Raw genomic sequence first — 23796 nt, forward strand, 5'->3', positions numbered from 1 at the left:
TTTTTTTCCTTTTTCAAGTTAGGATCCCTTGGGGATATGCAAATGCTATGCAGATTGGTGACAGTCTGAGATTTACAGGAAAGGAGGGAATCTGATATCCCATAAAGGACTAAATAAGTGTTCCTGCTTCTCTCTTTTAGCCCCTCATCACCTTGGACAGCAGCATTTCCTTCACATTCCTAGCAGAGGGAACCAATACCATCACTGTCCAGGTGGCTGCTGGGAATGCCCTCATCCAGGACACAAAAGATATCGCAGTTCACGGTAAGCCCCGTGATGCCCCTTCCTGCCCAGCCAATCGCCTCCATACAGCATAGCAGCAATCGCTGACTGCTTTGGAAATGCCCCAGGGCATAGGAAAATTAGGTAGGTCCACAAAAGGTGTCCAAACCTACTTCTTACCTTGTTCTTGAATAGATACGGAGGTTGTTAGAGAAGCAGATCACGGACATGCATTTCTTGTCTTCTGTGATGTGTCTGCATCAAAACCTGATGGTCCCATTAGACAGAGATGTATCATAAGTTGAAGGAATGCTGAGCTGGAAAGACTCTCTTAGAAGCATCTAGATCTGATGACCTGCCAAGGTATCTCTCACACACATGTAGCATCCATTCTTTGTTAGGATGGGGACCAGTGATTTCAAAAGCTGGAGGAGTCATGGTCCCTGCTCTTGAAGAACTCACAGCTTAGGTACTGAGATGAACTACACATAACTAATGTGTTTTCTTTGTTGTTTGAGATTCTGATCTTTGGCTGCAAAGGCTGAGACTAAGGCTGAGAATAGAAAGACAGAGCAAGGCGGGAGAGTGGTAAATAGGGCCACCATTCTGTTAGTCCTGGAGAGCCACTCTTAATTATTAAATTTCTTTTAAATCAAATTGTGCTTCTACCACCATCCCACAAACCTCCCACATACCCTAAAAACAGCCACTATACCAGGGTTTTCCAGAAAGTTGTACTGAGTGAGGTGTGTGATCCTCTGACTCAGTCTGTATTTCTTCCACCTCACCCCAGGTGAGTGCCTTTTCCTACAACTCTGCAAACTTGAGGCTCAGCCTCTCTCATCGGGCACCTGGAAGACTTTAAGTAAACATTTTTATTGGAATGTAACTGGGAGTTTGGGGTTATTAGATGCAAACTACTACATTTAGAATGGATAAACAACAGGGTCCTACTGTATAACGCAGGGAACTATATCCAACCTCCTAGGATAAACCATAATGGAAAAGAATATAAAAAAGTATGTATACAACTGAGTCATTTTGCTGTACAGGAGAAATTAACACAACACTGTACATCAACTATACTTCAATTAAAAAAATTCTTTTTAAATACAGAGAAGTGCACAGATCATAAGTGTTTTAGCTTCATGAATTATCACAAAGTGGACACACCTGTGTACCTACCAATCAGATTGAGAAACTGAATGTTACCCACACCCTAGATACAGGGTTTTGACCTGTTTTCTAAGCCCCTGAGGCAGTTTTTCTAGCAGGGTCCATGGAACTAAGGGAAGGATAAGAAAAGGCTTCATTCTAATCTAGCCCATTTATTAATGCTTTACTGTTGCCACTGCCTGATACCACCTGCAGCAGCAAAAGTCCCCTTCTTCTGGAGTTTCACAATTTTCTTGCATTTCAGATAATGTTCATTTACAAGAAGAAGTCCTTAAGATTTTAAAAACAAACAAAAATGGTAGGAGCACAAATTTACTTCCAGTCACCAAATGCCACTTTTTTTTAGAAGCCAAGAGACAGGCTGAAAGGAAGGAACTTGAGATGAGGCCACATGAAAGACTGTGCCCTTTCCCTAAAGCACAGTGATCATGGAGTCCCCTTGCCTATCACACCCTCTCTCAGCCTCACTCACACACGCTCTCTCCTTGCAGAATACTTTCAGTCCCAACTCTTATCATTCTCTCCTAATCTGGATTACCACAATCCTGACATTCCGGAGTGGAGGCAAGATATTGCCAATGTGATCAAGCGGGCTCTGGTGAAAGTAAGTTGGCTTTTTCTTTGCTTAAATGTTTATGAATAAAGAACAAGATGCTGTGGTGCAGAATACGTTTTCATGGATGCAAACCACCATTCCGCAGTTAAGTAAAGATTATTTCTCTGTAAAAAGAGAGAGAGAAAAGAAGAAGGGGGGAAGTGAAGGATGGGAAGGAAAGATGGAGAGATTAGGTGGAGAGAGACAGAGACAGAGAATCAATCCGGTGTTCAAGGATGGGAAATTGACCCCATCTTAATCCTAAATTTTTCTAAGGCAGCAAATTGACCCCTTTAATGAAATGATGGCTGGGCCACTCATTGAGTCTTTACTAATATCATTCATTTAGTTGGCTGTTTGCCCACCAAGGTTTGGGTTTTTTTTTGCTTGTTTGTTTGCTTTTGTTGTTGTTTTTTAACCACTCAGACTTCAAGACTCCCACTGACCATATGTGGCCATCAGAAGGCTGCAGGTCAGGAAACAGAGCATGGCAGCAGACTCTGGGGTTATACAGTTTGCCCGAGGTCATATTTTCCTTAGACAAAGTTGAAAGGGTTTTGTTAACCCTTTGCTCACACCTAGGCACTGGACTATAATAGCGAATAAAACATGGTCAATTCAAATGTAGAGATAAGTCTGATATGCAGCTAGTTCTATGGTAGAGGCATGGCCAGCATTTCAAAAGAGCACAGAGAAAAGTGCAGTTCACTCTGTCCAGGAAAGTTCAGGCTTTGCACACATTTGTGATTCAGTAAATACTTGTGAAATGTTAGAATAGTCTTTGGAGGGGATACTTGAACTCTGTTTTAAAGGGTAAATAGTAGTTAACAGAGAGAGAACGGTGTCTCTCAGGTAGAATGAACAGCGTGTGCAAAGCCAGGCTCCGTGGAAAGCACAGCATATTTGGGACATGACAGTTTAGTGTAGCCAATCTATAGGTTATAAGGGCAGGTGTGAAATGTTGAGCAGGGATGGATTGGTCAGTTTGTAAAGGGTCTGAGAAGCCAAAAGGGGTTTGACATACATCCCGTAGGCTCTGGAAAGTGTTCTTTCTTTATTATATTGGGTTGGCCAAAAAGTTCGTTTGGCTTTTTCCGTCAGATGTTACAGGAAAACCCGAACGAACTTTTCGGCCAACCCAATATAGGTAAAAATTTCTGGCAATAGATTTGTGTTTCAGACACCCATTCTGGTGGCAATACAGAGGATGGGCTCCAGAGGTGGGAAAGTGAATAGTGTAGGGGGAGATTTCACAAAAGATGACCAGTTAAAAGCCTACTGTGATCCTGAAGAGGGACGATTCAAAGGCTACTTAGGCAGTTGAGCAGAGAATTGGTGACTAATAAAATCCAGTGTGGATGAGAGGGAGGGAGAAACTTTCTGATTTTAAGAGTGGGAAGGAGAGGGTTTTCCTTGCCATTGATCAAGATGGTGACTGTGTAGGAGAAACATGCTTTGGGGAACAGTAATCATTTGGTCTTTTATATGAATTTGGAGCACGTGAGAAACAACTGGATGAAGATAAGCAAGAGAGTTGAGTATATGGATTGGGGATCAAGTGAGGTTTCCGTGGGAGGTAGCAATGTGGGAACTGAGGCTGTGGAGCTCTTTAGATCCCCCCACCCCACCCTGAGAGGGAGAGGGGCCAGGGCAGAGATGGATATGCCGATGCTTCCCAAGGCAGAAGAGAAAGATCCAGGGAAGGACGCGGAGAAGGAGCTGCCAGGAAGGAAGAAGCACAAATAAAAGAGAATGATATGAGAGCATTCCTGTGGAGAGTTGTCCACAAGAAGAACTTCACCTCACATCTTTTTATAAAGAGATTGTTCCTAGAGAGGGATGAGAATGAAATTGGTCTTGTATGCCTCCGACTGTGAAACATCCAGGATTGTGTGGGATTTTGTACGACTGGAGTTAGGTCCCTGCAAGGTCCCTAACCAAGTGATGCACCCTGAGACCACTCTTCCCTGGGACACAGGGTCACACCAGCCGCAACACTCATAGGCTCATCCCCTTCTCTCAACTGGGTGATTGTCTGACTTCAGTCTGGTCTCTGAGACTTACTACCCCTGGCTGGTTAGGATAAGGCCATCTTGCCTCCCAGTAGGAAACTGAGGCATCTGGCAAAGCCTCTTCAGGCTGCACGGGGATGCCTCCCCACTTTGGAGGGCTTTTCAGGCTTCTGACTGCCACTTGCTAGTTCTCTGAGGGTTGGTACTCTCTCTTTCCTGCACCACGTTCCTAGGCGTTAACTCCAATCTCTAGTTCCAAATTAGAATCAGAGCTGAGCTAACGGGAGACAACCCCTCCAGTTCTATTCAATCCAGTGTCTATTCTTTCCTCCAGGTCAGGCATCATTTGGAACAATGAGGTAGCCACAGAGTTCGTCCCCCGCCCCGCTGGAATGTCTGGACAAACATATAATAAGAAGTTATGAGAGAAAAGAATGTAGCAGACAGACATACTCATATGTTACCGTGGACATGATCTAAGTTCCTTTCATGGTAATCTGGAGGTGCTGGGGACGAGAGACTGACACGGAACAGCTCACTGCAGGCGAGATAGTCAGGGTAGACTTCTTGGAGGAGGCAGGTGTTTCAGCCAAGTCACAAACTATATATATCGTATTTGGATCGACAGAAGAAGTTTTGTTCTGGATATAAAGACCTTCCAGAGACACATAGGAAAGAACAGGCCTACTCTTTATTTACATGGGAGAACTCAGAGTTTTGTTTTCTTAAGGAATTTGCCTTCAGACGGAAGCTTACGTTTAGTTTTTATCCAAAAACAATATAATCCTTTTCCTAAACACTCAGGAATAGAAAAATTCATTCACTACTTCAACATCTTAACAGAACTTTTAGTGCTTTGTTTTATTTTTTAGGTATATTTTTGATTTTTATAGAGTCGTAGCCAAAGAAATGTGAGGTAATAGATGAGAATACAGCTGCCATTAGGTGTTTTTCCACGTTGCCTCACTGCACTAATGATCATCTTAATGGTAGTATAACCATTATTTACTTAACTTTTTTGAATATTTGAGTCTTTCCCATTTATCTGACATAAATAATGTTCTGAGTGTTTCTTCCTCCATATGGCTTTTCCTATAGTTTGGATCATTTCTTTCGGACAAACACTCCAAGTTACAGTTACTGAATGAAGGGTCTGAATATTTTTATGACCTTCCAGTAAGTCTTTTGAAAACCAAATTGGCAATATGTATCAATTTTTAGTGCTGCCAGCAACAGTTGAGGAAACCTCTTAATTGAAGCCTCACCAGTATTAGCTACTGTAACTTAACAAAAAATCCCGCTTTAGTAAGTGAAAACAAGAGCTTTGCTTTTTTTTTTTTAATTTGCGTTTTCCCATGTTTGTTTATAACTTCTTATTCTTCATTTGCAGCCAGTCTGTTCATGTTTTCGCCGAAGCTCTAGTCCTCTTAGTGCAGAAAAATGGGAAATATGGGAGGAGCTTTTGCCAATATTGCCAGCAAACAGTACTTTGAAAATCATTTGTAGTAGTATTTTAGTTTCAGTACAAATGTATATAAGAGCAGAGGAGGAAGTAAAACTAATAATTCTCTACCTAGCAGTTCGAGGGGAAAACAGAAAAGAAGCCTGGATATATATGGGAAACTGTGCCTTAAATGCTGCATTTCAAAAAATTTATAGTCCGTATCCTTGTTATTGACTTGGGGAAGGCTGGCTCCTCCAGGACCCCATTGTTTGGTCTAAACATCTTTGCAGGTAACCAGCATCCCAGAAGAGCAGATCCTAGTTGCCGTGTTCCCTGGCCTCCCCACTTCCGCAGAGCTCTTCATCCTTCCCCCCAAGAACTTGACAGAGAGGAGGAAAGGCAATGAAGGCGACCTGGAACAAGTAAGTGAAAGAAAACTAACTTGGTAGGAGACTTGCCTCCACCTCATAATCTGAGGGGACACAAAGTATTTCCAGCCAAAAAGTGAGATGAGCCCTTTCCTATGGGTCCATCAGACTGTCACTCTTTGTCTAGCACCCAGGGCTTTGGAGAGCAATCAGCTTTACCTAGAATAAACACAAATGCATAAACACTGGAGCATTCAGCTACACAGGCAAGAAGAGTACCCCTGAAGTCATTCATTCCGACAGTTGCCATTCCTGCAACTTGCTCACGTCTCCCACCCAGTGACTTGCTCTGGGGAAAAGAGATGGGGGAGATGAAGAGAGGAATTTGAGTTTCCCTATCTATTTCTGGGAAAATGTGCTTCCTGTCTTTAAAGATCCTAGTCAATAGAAGTTCTGCTTCTAGGAAGAAAATGAACTGGTTGTAAACATGTGTCTTTGGAAAGAGGTGGATGGCCTCATCTTGCTTTGACTAAGGAAGCAGCATTCCCAAAAGGGCTCGTGATTTACTCTCCTTATCAAATGGCATAGAGTTCTCGTGATCTGCGTACTAGCCTAGAAATGAAGTCAGTGGTGGTCCCATGGTTCTCCTTCTCTTCCTGCCCTTGCTGGGGTCTTAACTGGCCGTGCTTTGCTTTACCCTTCCATGCTCCCGTGATGCTAAGTTAGAAGTAGAAATAAGTGAGACGGAGGCTGCTAAAAATCAGCGCGAATCAAACACATTTGCTCCCATACGAGTTAATCATTGTACAGATGTCTTCCGCATCTCTCTGCTACTCACCTGGCCATCCCCCCATCCCCACATCCATCCACAGTCCTCTGCGAGCTGCACAGGTGCCATCATGGTCAGTTTCTCTGGAAAATGAAGCGGATCCTTTCATTGAAGGGCTGCATATTGAAATTGGCCAGATATAAATTCAGCTTCTCAATGCGTAGATCACTTTTACAAGACCTCTTTACTCTGAAATAGCAAGTGGCATGTGTGAACTATATTTGGAAGCTACAATATCCATCCGTTTAGATAAATAGGTAATTACGGTGATGAATAGCAGCTGTGATATTAAGGCGCGTACAGCGAGATAGGAGTTAGGGACGACAGCCTCAGTCTGCCTCAGCTTTCATGTGGGAATTACACAGTGATTAAGTCAATGTTAAGCGTTCTGAGACTTGCTGGGGAGAAGTAAAGAGGAAGAATTATCCCTAAAAAGGAGGCAGCTTCTCCTTTAATGTTTGCCTCCCATTGTCCCTAAAAGGGAAACAGCAGAGGAGTGGGCTGGGGTGTATGTACCTGCTTTAATCCTGGCAGGGGCTTCTCTCCCTGTGAATATTGCTTGTTCAGGTTAAAGAACTAACGGTTGGTCAGTTGACTTTCTTTCATTGGGACCCACAACAGGTCTCTCTATGGAAAGTTATACAGGCTTAAAAGGCACTGAACTGAGAGTTGAATGGAACCTCTATGTCTGTTGTCAACTCGAATTCACTAGGTGACTGTGGACACGCCTCTCTCTGTTTCACTCTCCTCTCCAGTATAAGCGAATAATACCAGCTATGTCCTTGGCTTCACAGGGCTCTAGGGGCTGGGAGAGCCAGATGGATAAAAATGTTCCAAAATCCTGTCCTCTGAGTGAACACGGTCATTTTTTGCCTATTGACCCTGGTTTCTTATTCCATGAGGGAGCACCGTCACATGACGTTTCTTCCCATGCAGCCTCTCTCTCTCTCTCTCCCTCTTTTTCCTCCCCAGATTGTAGAGACGCTGTTTAACGCTCTAAACCAAAATTTAGTCCAGTTTGAGCTGAAGCCAGGGATTCAAGTCATTGTGTACGTCACACAGCTGACTTTAGGTGAGTGCCTGTTGGGATTCGTGGTGGTGGTGGTTGGGGGCGGGGGATGAGTATGGTGTTCTGATATCCTGGAGAGAAAAGGGAGGAGATAGTTACCAAACACTTTTCCATAAATGGCTTTGTGTAGTGATGGCAAAGAAAGTTTAATCACATCTTTCTTGAGGCTTCCTGTTAAGGTGGCGAGAAGACTTTCTTAGAAGCGGCTTTGCTATTGAATTCCTGGATGATCTTGGGGAAAAACCTACAATTTCTTTGGGCTTTGGACTTTACTATGTTTTTTATCTATAACAGTTGGGGTTATATGAGGTAGTCCTCAGGCTCTCTTAATTTCTAGGATTCTCTGATTCAGTGAATCTTGGTTGGAAGGCTAGATCAAATAACTTTAAAACTCTCTTTGATTTATAATGTGTAACTCTAAGTAGAAAAAGTGACCAGCTCTAGGTGGTTGATTTGTGAAAGGAATAAAAAAAGGCATGTCCCATTGGGCGTCCACCTCTGGCTCTCTGGGAAAGCCTATGTGCTAAACGTTTCTAATTAATAAAAACTTTTCAGATGAGGAGATTCCAAATGTACCCATCCAGCAGTGTTTTACCACAACAGTATAGAGGAAGAGATTGAAACACTCCATCAGTGTTTAATCTGGAGTTCCCAATGGGCCACCTATAATCACGTTGACAGGCAACTGGGCTGTCTAAGAGACAGAACATTCAAGCCCTATTCCTACTCCCCTTAGCTGTGTACAGTTTAGACAAGGAGCAGCAAGTTTCCCCAGGCAGAGCAGATTCCTAAGAAGCTGTATATCAGGGGTACCATTCTCATCATTGAAGCCAAGCTTCCTCTGCCCAGATAGCATGCAGGACAATTGGAGGCTGGATATAAGGATGGAGACCAGCTGGCTTCCTTTCTCCATCAGATACTCCCTCCAGCTAATAGCTTCCAAGTGAGCAAGTCTGTTTTTTCTTCCTAGCTCCACTGGTGGACTCCAGTGCTGGGCACAGCAGCTCAGCCATGCTTATGCTCTTGTCAGTGGTGTTTGTCGGCCTGGCTGTGTTTTTGATCTACAAATTTAAAAGGTATGTGCTACCATCACTCAGTTTTAATCGTGGGTCTAGATTCATGGGAGCTGATTCCTCCTGTAACCGACATTCCTAAACTCATCCCAAACAGGTGATTTTAACTGTCCCTGAAGCTCTGCTTGGCGTTGGCGAAGAACAGGAATGGTTTAGGGTCAGGGAATAAAGGAGCTTAAGAATCTGAACGCTCTCCAGTTTATAATTATGTTGAGTTAGGAAGATGAGGGGTAGCCTATGAAATCAGTTAATTCTCTTCAAGAGAAGTTTGAGGGGTTTTCAAACCTCACCTAAGTTTCTAAAGTAACGTCTCAAATATTTAAGAGATCTTTTTCTACAGCTTACCACCCATTCAGGGTGGTTAAGTGGAGAAAATGCAGCTGAAATCTGGTTATGCATATATGCACACCCACATATTTTCTTATCTTGTATTGCTGATATCCAACATCTGTTTAAATTTGCATGCCAAAATATACAATTTTATACTCCTCCCTATTTTTCCTGTTTCTAGAGGGAAACTGATCAGGAAAACCAAACCCCACAGGTATTCAAAAGTTATTTTTGCAGGCCAGAGGCGGGGTGATGTAATAGGATACTTATTAAAGACAAGAAATTGAAATCAATAATTCTGTACCATTATTTGAATAATGTAATACATCTATGAAGAGATATGCTGGTTAAGAGTATGAACTCGAAAATTAGACCCAATTTTAACTTTCAACATTTGCAACCTTAGGCAATTGAATTTGCCTCTCTAAGCCCTCATTTCCTAATGTGTAAAATGGAAAAACAATAATACTTTGTAGGTTTGCTATATGTTTTCAAGGTAGTAATATCTATATCTAGTACATAATAAAAAATCACAAAAGCTAAGTTGCTATAAATAATATGCGTCCCAAAGGCTTCTCCTCTGTTACAAATTGGCATATAGTAGGGCTCAGACGTATCAGTGGCATAGAAATGTGCTTCATAGGAAGCCTGGGTAAAGTAAAAATATAATTAATTATTGTCAGATGAGTTTTGAAAGTATAACTTGGTCCTGGGAGTTTTTCTAGACGCTGAAGGTAATGCTTTTAGATTTTGGAAGAGATCAGTGGTAAAGGTGCTTCACTCTACCTCCCCCACCCCCAGCCCCCCTCAGCTCTCCTCTAGTGGATTTCTCAGGCTTAAAAACACCAGTTTTACTCAACAGACATCTCAGCATTAGCCAAAACAGCAGGAATTCTTAAACAGTCTCCACTAGAAGGACAGGGTGGGGTTTACCTTTCTGTTCAATTTATAGACCAGTTATGTGAGTTCACATCCTCTTGGATCAAGATGGGTCAACCCACCTGCAATGTTCCCTTTGAAGAAGGGGGAAAAGCCTTCATATCCAATGAGCGAGCAAAGATTCAGTATAGGAACAGTCTGGTCAAAGCAACACCCATTTATGGGTGTACTTCAGTTACACACAAAGCACACTGTTGTTCATTCAAGGATTTGGTTGTGGGGAAGCCTGGTGGTTGCTGGGACTTGAAGATCAATTAACCCAAATGTATCACCTTCTGGCTCCTAGACCTGCATGCTCGCTGAGGACCAGGGCCAATAGAAGTCCTGCAAAGAGGTATTCGTGTCAGGTGTCTCCAAATTAAGACAAGATCTGCCCTGTGACTTAGAAAGTTTTCTGCTCTCTTGTAAATGTTGCTAAACTCCGTAGACAGTCAACTTACTAATGTCGCCATCTCTTAATGTGCAGACTTTAATACTTGAATCTATGCCAGTTAATGGCATCTCTGAATTATTCTACCTCTGTTGTCCCCAAATATCAGCCGACCCTTTTTATGTCCCTGGCAGGGAATCAGGATACAGGAAACAAATACTAGTCAAACTGGATAAACGGTTTGGGTCAATTAAGAGTAACCAATCATCAATTACCTTTTCTTTTCTAATCACCTTTCCTGGAAGTTTTCCTCCCAGTGCCCAAGCCCTTTGGCTGAGGTCCTTTTGGATCTCCCTTTGTTTCTTTGGTCTCCTTTCCCTCCTCACCACCTGGAACTCCAGTGATGGCTATATGGAGGGTGCATAGCTTGCTGACAAGTAAAGGTCAGGTTCTTATCCATGATTCCTAGAGTCTCCTCTGCTTCTTTCATTTCTGTCCAACAGAACTTTCTGCAAAGATGAAAACATTCCATAATCTATACTGTCCAATACAGTAGCCACTGGTATGGTGGAAACACTGAATTTTTAATTTTATTTAACTTCAATTAATTCAAATTTAAATAGCTACAGCTGACTAGTAAACAACTTTGATGGCACAGGCTAGGGAGAGGGTAATTCTGTTTCTGTTTCCAGATCACTGGCCATGCTGTTTTCAAACCCCAAAACTTTCTCTCTGCCATCTCCAGCATTAATTCATTAAGCCATTAATTTATTCAGCAAACATTTATTGAGCACCTGCTGTGTGCCAGGCACTGAAAACAATCTCAGTGTCCCAAGTAGTCACTTAATAGAGGAAGAATAGAATTATTTAAAGGAATCTTGGGGATCACGGTAACTCTATTCTCCTTCCTCTGTTAAGTGACCACATTTGATCCTATTCTTGGATAGTGACTTCTATTTTGTGATGTCTTAGTCAATATAATTAAAAATCATTTTGAGATGGCTTTTATTTTCTGAAAACTCTTCCTAACAAGACCTTCTTTCTATACTGTAGGTTTGTTTTTTCTTATTATCCAAGAAAAGTTTTGAAATTTTATATTTCTTCCAGCCTTTTTTTCAGTAAGGCTTTCATCACAGTGCGAAGCCTACCTTGCTTTTTCTAAATTCCTCCCACGGACTTCTAATACTTAATCATAGTTGGAACAAACAAATAAAAACTGAAATTTAGGGCTTCCATGGCGGCGCAGTGGTTGAGAGTCTGCCTGCCGATGCAGGGGACACGGGTTCATGACCCGGTTGGGGAAGATCCCACATGCCGCGGAGCGGCTGGGCCCGTGAGCCGTGGCCACTGAGCCTGCGCATCCGGAGCCTGTGCTCCGCAACGGGAGAGGCCACAACAGTGAGAGGCCCGCGTACCACAAAAAACAAAACAAAACAAAACAACAAAAAACCCTGAAATTTATATAGGTGACTTGGATTCATCCATCTTACTCCTCTTATTAAAACTTACGTGAATGTATAGCCCAAGACGTGCCTCTAAATCTCATTTCCCACCTTTCTTATCTGCAAAAGCGGGGTTTAGTCTTGACTTATTGTCTGAACGGTCCTACAAGTGGATGTGTTAAGAAATAAAAAGCAATTTGAAAAAAATTTTAAATGCTGCACGTTGTGACATAAAATTCATTCCCTTCCAACCATCTATTAAAAATATTGAAAAAAAATGCCCGTTTTCAGAGATTAAAATAAAGTGAACAGTCTTTATAAGGGCAAATGGATCCAAATCCTCACGGGTATCAATCATTAAAAAAGCAGGAAAGGGGAGGCAGTGACCTCTGGCTACAGCTCTGAAGTACCCAGACTTGTGTGAGCAGGAATGGTTTGACTGCCCCCAGCACCTAATAAATATTACAGTTGATCCCAACGTTCATGAGTAATATGTACTTTTATGATTAGAAGAAATCTAAGTCGTTAGGCTGCCTTTCTATTTAGATAAGAAGAAATTAAGGGCCAGCATGAAATTTTAATTACACACATTTAGAGGAGCCTGCGGTTTGCTGCCTCACATAGAATCTCTTCACTTAAGGTTCTTGTAAATTATAGTAAGCAGGTTTAGACCAGTAGGAGTCAGGAGGACACCTCCCTTAATGTATGGAAAGCAGCCATTAAAAACATGAAAACTGGACATAAATGAAAAGTAGAAACTGTCCATGTTTTAAACATATTTTGGGATCTTTCCTTCCAAATTAGCTATGGAAGACCTTATTAAATGCCTCACATTCTACCTCATTGTGGGGTTGGAGTAGGGAAGGGAATGTAGATGCTTGAAAGTACCACTGGTTGGCACTAGGTCAACAGAGTGATTCTGCACAGAATGTTCTGTTTTGGGGTAGGTGTCAGATGTCTCAAGTTTTAATAACATCTATGCCAGTAATCAGCTTCATGAAATGTCTGGACTTCAGACCAATTTCCCCATCATTTAATGAGGTAAGAGAGGGCTCTTCTACCTGTAAAATTCTAAGATAAAAGTGTGGTCTTTTTGTTTGAGAACATAATATATGAAAATAGAAAGAGCATAGGCTTTGAGGTCATTTATTCATTTATTTGACAAATACTGAACGTAAACCACGTGCCAAGCACTGCGCTAAGTGTAGAGCAGTGGAAATGGAAAACGTAGACCTTGCAGACACGGGGCTTTTTGTGGGAGAGGAAGACAGACAGAAAACAAGTCCACACACATAGCCTATTCCATCACCCTAAACCAACACCCTATTCGTTTCTTTCATAGACACCATCCCATAATTACATATTTATGATGGGAGAGAGTGGGTGGTCAGGAGAGATTGGGTGGAGATTGGGTGGTCAGGAGAGGCCTCTCAGAAGTGACATGTAAGCCAAATTCTGAAGGACAAGAAGACACCGTCACGAGAAGAGTAGAAGGAGGTGTGTTACAGAGGGAACAGTTGATTCACCCCTCGTCCCCAAGGTGGGGACAAGTCTGATGTATCAGAATCTTGAAACTCAAAAGTTTGGGTTTCAGACCAGCAGCATCAGTACCAGCTGGGAACTAGGCAGAAATGAAGAATTTCAACTCATCCAGTTCAGGCCTATAGAGTAACAAATGCATTTCAACAAGAACCTGGTGAGGCATAAGCATATTGAAGTTTGAGAAGTGCAGGATTAGAAGAAGTCAAAGGAGGCTACAGAAGCTGGAACACAGTGGGTCAGGAGATGATGGAGATGGGTCAGGAGATGAATACTCCAAGCAGATTTCAGTTTGAACCTACCTGCTCCTTCTACCTCAAGTCTGTATGCCTTGTTCCCAAACCTCCTACCTTTGTGTCTTTGAAGGAAGTTATTTAGCTTCTCTTAATCCTTGCCTTAATCCTTTCCACAATCCTAAAAGAAAGCTATTGTCATTCCTATTGAACTGATGAGGAAACTGACTATGGAAGTATTTAAGATACTTGGCCCATGGCTGGTGTTCTAAAAATGGTAGCAATGGCTATAAGTCTTTTATTTCTTGGCTATTCATAAAGAAAACCAATGTGAATTGACGAAACTGATACGAACTTAGAAAAAGCTGTCTTTTCACTATGATACAACCTCATGAGTCTGAAAGTCCAGCTCCTTTGTAAACGTAATAACTGGTAAATGTTTTAAGGGTTTTAGTGCACACTTGGTCGATAGCATTGCCCTTCTGTTTACACCTGCTGGTTTTGTGCCTCAGAAGAAGGTGCATGTCTCTGGGAGTTCTGTGGCTTACATCTCGCCTGGGCATCTGGGTCTCTCCTTGTATTCATTGGCCTCATGGGGACAGTATCTGGGTGGCCAGCCCCTTTCCCTGACATTGGTCCTGTAAATAGCTTCTTCCTCCACCTTAACACCCAGGATTTCCCAGTTGCCCCAGTCGGGCATGCCCCGTGATCATAATCTGATTTTGCTCTGCCCCATGTAGGAAAATCCCCTGGATTAACATCTATGCTCAAGTCCAACACGACAAGGAGCAGGAGATGATTGGGTCAGTGAGCCAAAGTGAAAACGCCCCCAAAATCACACTCAGTGACTTCACCGAGCCCGAGGAACTGCTGGACAAAGAGCTGGACACCCGGGTCATAGGTATGTGTGCTGGTGTCACCAGGCTGCTGAGTCCTCTGTCCTCCAGACCCTGAGTCAGCCAGCCCATGTGGCCTGTCCTTCAGGCAGGACTAGTCTGGAGGGCGGGGGAGAAACCAGTTGGCTACAGCGACATAATCATGTTTTAAAGTGTCTGCCACCTCTGACCACCTGAAATTGGCAGAACTTTCTTCTCTTAGAAGTAGATCAAGATCAAAAGTGCTGGAGTCTGAGTGGGAGAGGGATGAGGCCAACTATTACTGTTGGACTTTCTCTTTATTTTTTCTATAAAGCAAAAGCATTATACGTCCCAATGATCACGTGAATAGGAACTCTGCCATCAGATAGCCCTGGATTCATTTTCTTGCTCTACCAATCTTCTAGCTCTGGGATCTCTCTGTGCCTCATCTGTGAAATGGGAATAATAGCATCTGCCTTCTAAGATTGTTGTGATCAGGAAATGACATATATCATTAGCACAGTGTCTGCCACATAATACGTGTTCAGTACCTGTTGGCTATTAGTATTGTGATCAGCAGAGTATAAGATGGCAAGGTATTGCTCCTACCTTGTGTGCTGGGGTGGGAGATGGCAAACGCTAAACATAGGTAAGATAAGCCAGTGAACTGGTAGGATAGACGACCCAGGTGCCCTATTTCATAAGCACACATTAAGGTGGCTTGGTATTTAGCAATAAATAAAGCACAGACCCACGCCCTTGTGACAGGTACATCCTTACCTCCCTCTGTCTTCTCTCCCCTGCAGGAGGCATTGCCACCATTGCAAACAGCGAAAGCACAAAGGAGATCCCCAACTGCACTAGTGTTTAACACCAACAAGCCACGTGGTCAACCATCTTTCTGACTTTTTATTTTTGATGGTTCCTATGACTCTTATTATGGAAAAATGAAAATGTCTTTTTTACCTTTTGTTTACCAAGGGCCCCTTCATAAATAGCAGGCCGATGCTTAGCTTTGAGAGGCGAAGGCATTCGTAACTGATTAAAATGAGACGCAAGGAATGAGTGGCTGTATTTGTGCTAAGGGCAAAGGATGCATCTTCCCATGGCTTTCTTGTTTCATTCTGCCATTGATAGCGCGGGGAATCTTGTTTTCCTTGCGGTCTTTCTTTCTTTTTATTTTTTAAGTTGGGTTGGCTTTCCACTAACCTCCCATCCTCCCCCCGACACAAGCCCAAATCACCAGTACCCGCCTCCTCCCTCCCAGCACGCACCTAAAACGTAAACCATTTCCCAGTTAGGTCTGCAGGAGGAAGGTTGGTGGGGAGTGAGCGTAGCTGCAGGAAGCGTGCACACCTGTCGGAAGAGGCCCTGCCCCGTGCATGTCCATTGCAAGCTGCCGATGGCTTATTGTATATAGTTACAATGTAAGTAGCTCTTTATTTCCTGAGAAATAATTTAATGTTTAGTAAAAAAGAAAACAGAAAAAAGAAAGATGCGTCTGTTGGCTTATGCACCCACCTTCAGAGCTGACCCACCCCCAGGCCTGCTTGACGCTGGGTTCTAGATGCTCTCCAGTTGTCTGTCACACTTAACTCTTGCATCTCTGTGTCCCTGCCATCGCTGGTTTCTATTTCTGTAGATAAAGGGGGGAGGGGGGAGGGCTTCTTTGAAACGCCTAGCAAAGGAAGGACGAGAGAGACATCATAGAACCTGGGTGTTTTTTTTTTGTCCCATCAGTGATGTGAAAGAAGTTGCCAGAGGAAGCCCACTACAGACTTCAAACTGAAACCCAGATGGGGAAACAAGGCTTCCCCTCCAAAAGGATGAGGTTGAGGATAGCTGTCGGCCTGAGGTTTTCTCTAAAGAAGCCAGGCAGTGGATCTAAAAAGATGACGTTCTGTTTTCCGGTTGGATTCCATGGAATTGAATAATGCTTATGGGGAATTCTCTGGCTCTTCTTACCCCAGAAAAGTCCCTTGGGCACTAGGTTAAGCCCAGTGAGTGCCTCAGCCTGGGAGAAGTTAGAGGTGGGAGGGACCCTGCAAACCCTGCAGTCCCCAGAGGGGTGTAGCCTTTAGCGATCTTAGTCAAAGTTGATTCTCGCAAAGCTCTGCTGCTTGCTCGTCAGCTGTACACAAGTACACAACCTCCTTGAAGTCAGATGTCTACCTTCAGTTCCCTGAAGGCAGTTCTAGCATCTGGGGCGAGTGACTTTCAAAGCCAGTGTTCTCTTTTCCTGCACCCCAGCCCGTTCACACGGTTCACGTGTCAGTTCTGTTTAGGAGGGTCACTTTAAGCCATGCTGTAAGCATTGTTTGCTTTTCAGGATCAGCCTGAGCGTACTTGTTTTATAAAAATGATATACTGTATATATATATATATGGGAGAAAAGGCTGAATTTTTTTACCTGTTCATTTCTGTGGGATATTGTTCACATCCTTCTTTGTGAGACCCTGAGAGAATGTGACCTTGAGAGATCGGACTGGCTACATCATAGATCAGAATTAGGAATATTTCTAAAGATCTTGCTTTTTCGTTTCAAGGGTTAAATGGGGCAGACAATTGCAATACTTGTACTAAACACTGGAATACAAATGCATGAGTCATATCTATATATACAGTATATGTACATATACTGTTCTTGGTTTTATCGTTCCATTTGAATATTTCTACTGTAAAAAAAAACAGACAGTGGTTTTGAAATTGTTGAAAATAAATGTATTTTTGTACATCAAAGCTATATACCTAGCTGAGAGTTCTCTCTTTGGGCAGTTGTCTTGATCTGTTGTATTATTCGACTGTGGCTGCAATAATGCTCCGTGAGAGAAAAAAAAACGACTAGCTTATGACAACATATATTGATGTTTTGCTTGTGAGTCTTCAGGTTGGCTGTGATTTGGGTGAGCTCAGTTGGGACTGACCAGGCTCTCCTGGGCTAGGAGTTTGGATGCAGGCTTCAGTTGTTTGAAGTCTGTTCCATGAGTTGTCATCATTCTGAGACCAGCAGCTACCCAGGGCATGTTATTTTCATGGTGGACTACAGAATTCCAGGTGAGGCCAGCAGCATACTGTATCCTCCAAGGCGTGGCTCAAGATGGCCCCTCTATTTACTATCACTGACGTTCCATTAACTAAAGAAAGCCATATGGCCATGTTCAACATCAGTGAGCCAGGGAAATAGACTCTGGTACAAAGCATTACTAAATTACATGGCAAAAGGTGTGGATATATAATTCCAATCTACGGAGGGTAAGAAGAATTGAGAACAATAGTTCAACCTCTTCTACCTACTCAGTTTCTGTGACCCCCCATGGGGAACTTACATTAGATGGCCCATTTGAATCAGTATCCAAGTTTCCCATCTCAAATGAGCAGAAGTCTTGGTGACCCCAAGGCCTTTGAGTCCGACACAAGCTCCCAGTGAGTGGTAGAGGTGGGACTCCAACTCAGGTCTTAAAGATTTCAACAGGAGAAATGAAGAGAGGAGAGGAAACAAACATGACATATATCCTTTCTTTAAACCTTTTTTATGCTGTTTGATGCATCAAACCAGCAACAAATCTCTTTCCTACACCAAGTAAGGAATTTGGAAGGAGGTGTAACTGGCGGTCTTGTACATAAGCTAATAATGGAATGTGAACTAAGTGCCTAGAATGAGGGCTGCAAGTTAGAGTTTTAATTATTTATTGTTCAAAATATGTGATAAATTTCCATGGATCCCAGAAACCCAAGAAACCAGAAGTTTTGGTCAATAATTTGCTCCCATATTTTGGATACTGACTGACTACTCTGGAATCATATTTTCTGAACTCAGTTGAAGATATAGGATTAAACGAAGGTGGTTTTCTTTCAATTTGTGAATGTATTTAAAAATTGTGTATTGTTCTTGATATAACTTTTCTTGAGTTATACTCACCTTTTAAAACAATTTACATTATGTAAGTACCTTCCTCAAAGATTGAGAATGTCACATGGTACCTCTAAAAGAAGCAGTGAGTTTTGGGGTCGAACTCCAGTGGTTTATAACATAAAGTGCCTAGACATCTTTAAGGGATTTTTAATGGTTTTGAACTTCCCCAATACTGTGAAGTGTCTCATAGTCCTATCCCAAGTCAAAGGAGAATTCGTTTTTGCTTTCCATGAGATCTGAGTTCTTCTCATGTTAGTTTTATGTCCCGGTTGATAAAATGGCTCCACCAGAGTAAAGAGGAAGAAAGTGAAATAAAGTGGTAAAATGGTGTGAGTCAGTTGGTTCATTTGGGCCAAGTCATGCTATGAATATAGCCTCTGTATCCACCACCAGCATAGGCCTGTCAGATTTCTCAGTAGAAGGCAGGCAAAAGCAGACGGCAGAGGGTGTGACTGGCTTTGTAGCTAGTTCTCTGCAGGGTCTCTCCCCAGTGTTGAGGACAGTCTGCATCAGAGCTGTCTTCTCTAAGGCAGTTCTAGACCGGAGAAGTAAGCTTGCAGAAGTATTCTGGGGCTAGAGCCCAGCTCTCAGTATCACGAGCAGATTCTCTGAGGGCTCTCATGTGTATTAAGTTCAAGAATAACTGCTCTATCTGCCACTAAAATAGTTCAGGGAGAGTTACAGGTAAACGTCACCTCCCCTGGCTCCTGTTACCGTGATACAAGGCACGTTCATCTACAGAAGTGAGAACAGCTTCCTCCTGGGCAACAGCTGCAACTGTGGGAGAGTCGCCCGATTGAGTTACCTAAAACAAATCACAGTATGAGTCAGGGTGGTGATGGATTGTGCCTTGGAACAACTATTAAGCCAGGAATTAGGAGATCTCTGGCTTTCAGCAAGTCGTTCTAGACCACAGTTTCCTTATTTGTAAAAGGAAAACGCTTTATGGCCTGCCTTACTGGCTAGGTTTGATCTCCAGAGATGTGAAAAGCATACTGCCAATTCCAAAATTATAGAGAGATGACTAGTACTTAGGAGTACTTGAGAGAACTCTCTTCTGTAGAGGGATAAACTGAGACTCAGAGAGGAAAGTGATCTCCCTAAGGCTACACAGCACATTAGTGCAGAGCTGAAGGTAGAATCCGTGTTACTGTAGGGCAGTATCCTTTCTACCACGCACCTCCCCAGCAAATGCAAAACTGATGGGACTACCCATCATTGAGAGTCAGTCGAGAGCCTGATGGATATGGCAATATGGCCCCCGTGTTTACAATGTCCAGAACGCTTTAGAAGCTAACTTCCCAAGTGGGCTCATCATTCAGTGGTCACGACCCTCCGCGTGCCATTGCCCTGCTGATGCGCTGGTCTAGTTGCCCACGGCCTGATGCCTATTCTTCCCTCACTGGACCGAAATAAGGCTGCTCAACAGACAGCTGCCAGACCCCAGCTTCACACACCGCGCTGCTCTCCTTTCAAAGCATTTGGCCTTGTCAGAGGGAAGAAGGCCAGAGAGCAAACATAAGCAATGGGAACGCCTCATCCTGACTCACATCCCAGATCCTGCCAAATTCTCTCGTCTGGTCCAGTGGTACTGCCAGAGGGGCCATGTAGTCCAACGATTACCTCCCAAAGTACTACTGCCTCTCAATGTCCCGTAAACTTAGTTTAATTACTTAGTTTAATTACAGTAGCAGGGTTAAATTGCTCTTTGCCTCTGTGTTTTCAGGCTGTATATCATTATGAGATACAGGTTCATTCAGAGAGGAACCAGTGGGACACTGTATATGAAAAACAAAAGAGAGCCTCCGCTAGTGTTCAACTTATTTGGAGACTCAGATTCTCAATAAAACTTGAGTGCACTGCTTTTTGAATTATCTGAGGCCCAGAGGGGTAAAATGACATCATCAGGGTCCAGTTTCCCACCTATAAATTGAATATAATGACATCAACCTCGCAGTGTTGGAACCGAGATCAAGTACGATAACTTGGATAAACCCAAAGTAACTAGACCTTGACAAATAATGAATTGAATCTGAGAAGCTCTAGTATTGTGCTAGATCCTTTTCCTCTGTCCTTTCTGGCCTCAAGTTCTAAAAAGAATTCAGAATTACTTGACATTACGTCTCCCCCATCTGGAAGAGATTTTTGGTTAAAATCCACTGTTTACACCTTGTTCCCGAAAGTCACTACTTACTTTATTGCTTTTTCTTGTTGTTGTTAATATAACTGATCTAATTTTCCTTGGGTCGTGTGGAGGGGGCAAGAAATGGACACTTGTAATCAGGGCTACCAGAAACGCCTCATAAAATTAAAGACTGGAGGCTCTCAGGTCCTGAACCATGCTCAGCCTTGCTGAACGTGGCAATGCCCTGGAGAGAGCCACGCGACTGGACAGAAACAGTTCGGCCTTGCTTGTTTATGGTTTTGGCTCCTTTGTAACATAACTTGCTTCTTATATACACTCTCTTCTCATACAAAGTTTTTGTGATGTACGTTTCCAGGTCCTGGGGTTCCTCAAAGCCTCTCTGAGGGTCACTGACTTGAGTTCCTTTATCTTCATGCATTGAAAAATAATCAGATAAAACAATTATTTGTAAAAATATACCTTTTATGTAGATGGAGGTACCAAGGAGATGGTTTCTTGCCTTCAACTCTGGTCACAGCTCAAGGAGAGCTCTTTCAGAGAGTGAGCCCAAGACACATTCTTTACAAAATGTCAGCAAAGACAGAAGAAAATAGATCATGACAGGCACACATGCCATCTGTCATTATGGCTTAGTCTCTGGAGAACGGAGCTGTTTGCAGCCATTGGAAATTAACTAGATAAAGTGGGGCCTTCAGTGGTTTGCTTCTGAGAAAGTATATGGTCTGTTCCCTGACGAACAGAGACTTCTTCTGCTGAGGTGTCTGTGCCGAAGCATCCCAGGTGCTAAAGGCTGCCGGGCCCCAGGGGTTTCTCCCCACCAAGAAGGCCCTACTTCTCCTTCCTGGAGCCTGTCCCAGAAGCTTCTAACTACAAGGCAGGCTCTTTTGTTGCTTATTCTCCCTTGCAAAGGGTTATCGCTGCCCATGTTCAGGAACCGGCTGCAGTTAGAAATGTGTCCAAGCATGGTAGAGGGGAAGAAAAAGGAGGTCATGCAAAAGCAACAGAGACGAAACAGAATTGCTTTTCTTGTCACTCATCTGTCTTTCTCGGTTTCTAGGTAGAATCAGCTGGGAAGCACATAATTGTTTCCATAAACAACACACCTGGTCCTTGGAAAGCCAGGATGGTTTTCTTTTGCTGACCTTCCAAAATCTTATGGTTCAATTAGAGAATTGCTAGGCTTCTTCCATTGGCAGCTGGGACATTCTGAGGGTGGTGTGTCAAGGGGAAGAAGAGGGGAGAGATGAGGCGAGAGAAATAAAGTTAATCTTTGTCAATTACAGAGCTCTCCTTGACACATTCTTATTTCAACCTGTCAATTTCAGATTCTCCTCTGTGAGGGGAAAATACAGATGCTCCCCAGATTTCTAATCTATTTATAATGGTAACAAGACAACTCTAGCCAGTGTGTGCTCATCACGAGCTAATCATCCTCTGCTATGCCTTGTGCCTCCTGATTAGTGGCATGTTGGTCGCCTACTGATCAAGTTGGAGCCTCATCCAGGCGATAGGGAGGGCAGGTAGCGGGAGGAAAAGCTCCGAGTCCAGTCGAGCTCAGATCTTGGCAGGATTTCTAACAACAGGTGGGCTTCACACCTTGCCTTGAAATGTATACCTTTTAAAGAGGCAGCCACCGCTTCCATGGGTGCTAACAGGAACGTGGCAGGTCTCCAAACATGGGTCTCCTTTCCGTCTAGGAGCTTTCCATAGCAAGATGCTGTCCTTCCAAAACCTCTTGGCTCAATGATATAGACACAGCAAGTGACATCAAGTAGAAGAAAGACAAATAACTAAGTAGGCACCTGTAGCTGAGAACGGGGGAAGAGCCTTTTCATTCATTCATTCATTCAAGAAAGATTTACTGAAAACCTGCTCTCTACCAGGCTCTTTTCTAGACAGTAGGACTATATCAATGATCAAAACACACAATTTAGTGTAACCACATCTTTTTTTTAATCCAAACTGGGACACAGTCGGGGGTAAATGGAGCACTATTAATAATTACTCTGGGAAAACAAGCATGACACAGGACTGTTTCAAGCAAACCAGGAGGTAGGGTCACCTTAACGTAAAATTCAGAGGGAACATAAAATCAGAGATGTGTCCATGTTACATTTACCTTTGAATTGTTTTTTCCCTTTCAATCCCCTACCCATAGATGGAAATCCAATTCTCTGAGCCTAAAAATTCTTTACGGATATCGCCTGTCAGCTTTGGAGGATTTGAAGGCCTCTCACTGGGGTGGTGAACTCTTTCATAGTCAGAGGTCAGTGAGCATAGCTTTGGATGGTTTTTAAAAAGATATTTAAAATATTATATCAATTAGGATTTTGGTTGCAGAAAACAGACACTGATCTTGGCTAATTCCAGCAAAATGGAATTTACAAGAAGGCTATCGGGAGCCCACAGAATCAACTCAAGTTTGGAGACCATAACTTGGAAAGAAGCAGGAGCTAAGACAGATCTAGAAGGATCAAGAAGCACAGGAGTGTTTTCTGGGCAGATAGCATCTTACCAGGGGACTCTTCTCGAATGAAAGAATGTCAATCATTTCTTCTATCCTCATGTTACTGAAGATGCAACATTCCAGATAAATTTCCTAACTGGTAAAGTTTAGGGTACATGCTCACTGCATGGTCCGGTGAGTATTATGGGCTGAATCCTGTCCCCTCAAAATTCATGTGTTGAAGCCCTAACCTCTAGTACCTCAGAATGTCATTGTATTAGGAAATAGGGCCTTGAAAGGGGGGTGTCTAGGGTGGGTGCTAATCCAATCTGACTGATATCCTTATAAGAAGAAAGTAGGGTGCAGACACCCACGGAGGAAAGACCACGTGAAGTCATAAGGAGAAGATGGTCATCTAGAAGCCAAGGAGAGAATCCTCAGAAGAAACCAACCCCGCCGACACTTTGATCTCTGACTTCTAGCCTCCAGGATGGTGACAGAATACATTTCTGTTGTTTAAGCCACCCAATCTGTGGTACTTGTTATAACAGCCTTAGAAAGCTAAACGGTGAGCATAACTATCTGGGGGGATAAAGCTGTATTCCTCTGGCTTTTCAGATGGGGGAAGAGGCATTTGGATTTACTGTTCCACTTAGATTACGTACACTAGGAGAAAAATGATCCCTCCACCACCACCACAGGAAATAAGTGGTTGGCTATGAAGCCACAATGGGTTCTGGACAGAGAATGAATGTCCACTTCAATAACCTTTCAAAGAAGTTTTGAAATCACT

At 43.0% G+C, this 23796-nt stretch overlaps 1 protein-coding gene across 1 annotated transcript in view; it reads left to right on the forward strand.

Moving 5' to 3' along the window:
- The window catches only part of SORCS3 (sortilin related VPS10 domain containing receptor 3), a 590148-nt gene extending 573611 nt beyond the window's left edge, over positions 1–16537 (forward strand). The window contains exons 21-27 of the mRNA XM_024734978.1: positions 141–264; positions 1890–2002; positions 5740–5871; positions 7619–7718; positions 8686–8791; positions 14382–14542; positions 15305–16537. Of these exons, the coding sequence (XP_024590746.1) occupies positions 141–264; positions 1890–2002; positions 5740–5871; positions 7619–7718; positions 8686–8791; positions 14382–14542; positions 15305–15369 (801 nt within the window). The 3' untranslated portion in view covers positions 15370–16537. The remainder of the gene's footprint in view (positions 1–140; positions 265–1889; positions 2003–5739; positions 5872–7618; positions 7719–8685; positions 8792–14381; positions 14543–15304) is intronic.
- Positions 16538–23796: the final 7259 nt, after the last annotated feature.

This window comes from Neophocaena asiaeorientalis, unplaced genomic scaffold (genome assembly GCF_003031525.2).
Source record: "Neophocaena asiaeorientalis asiaeorientalis breed wild unplaced genomic scaffold, Neophocaena_asiaeorientalis_V1.1 scaffold240, whole genome shotgun sequence".
Classification (NCBI taxonomy): domain Eukaryota; kingdom Metazoa; phylum Chordata; class Mammalia; order Artiodactyla; family Phocoenidae; genus Neophocaena; species Neophocaena asiaeorientalis.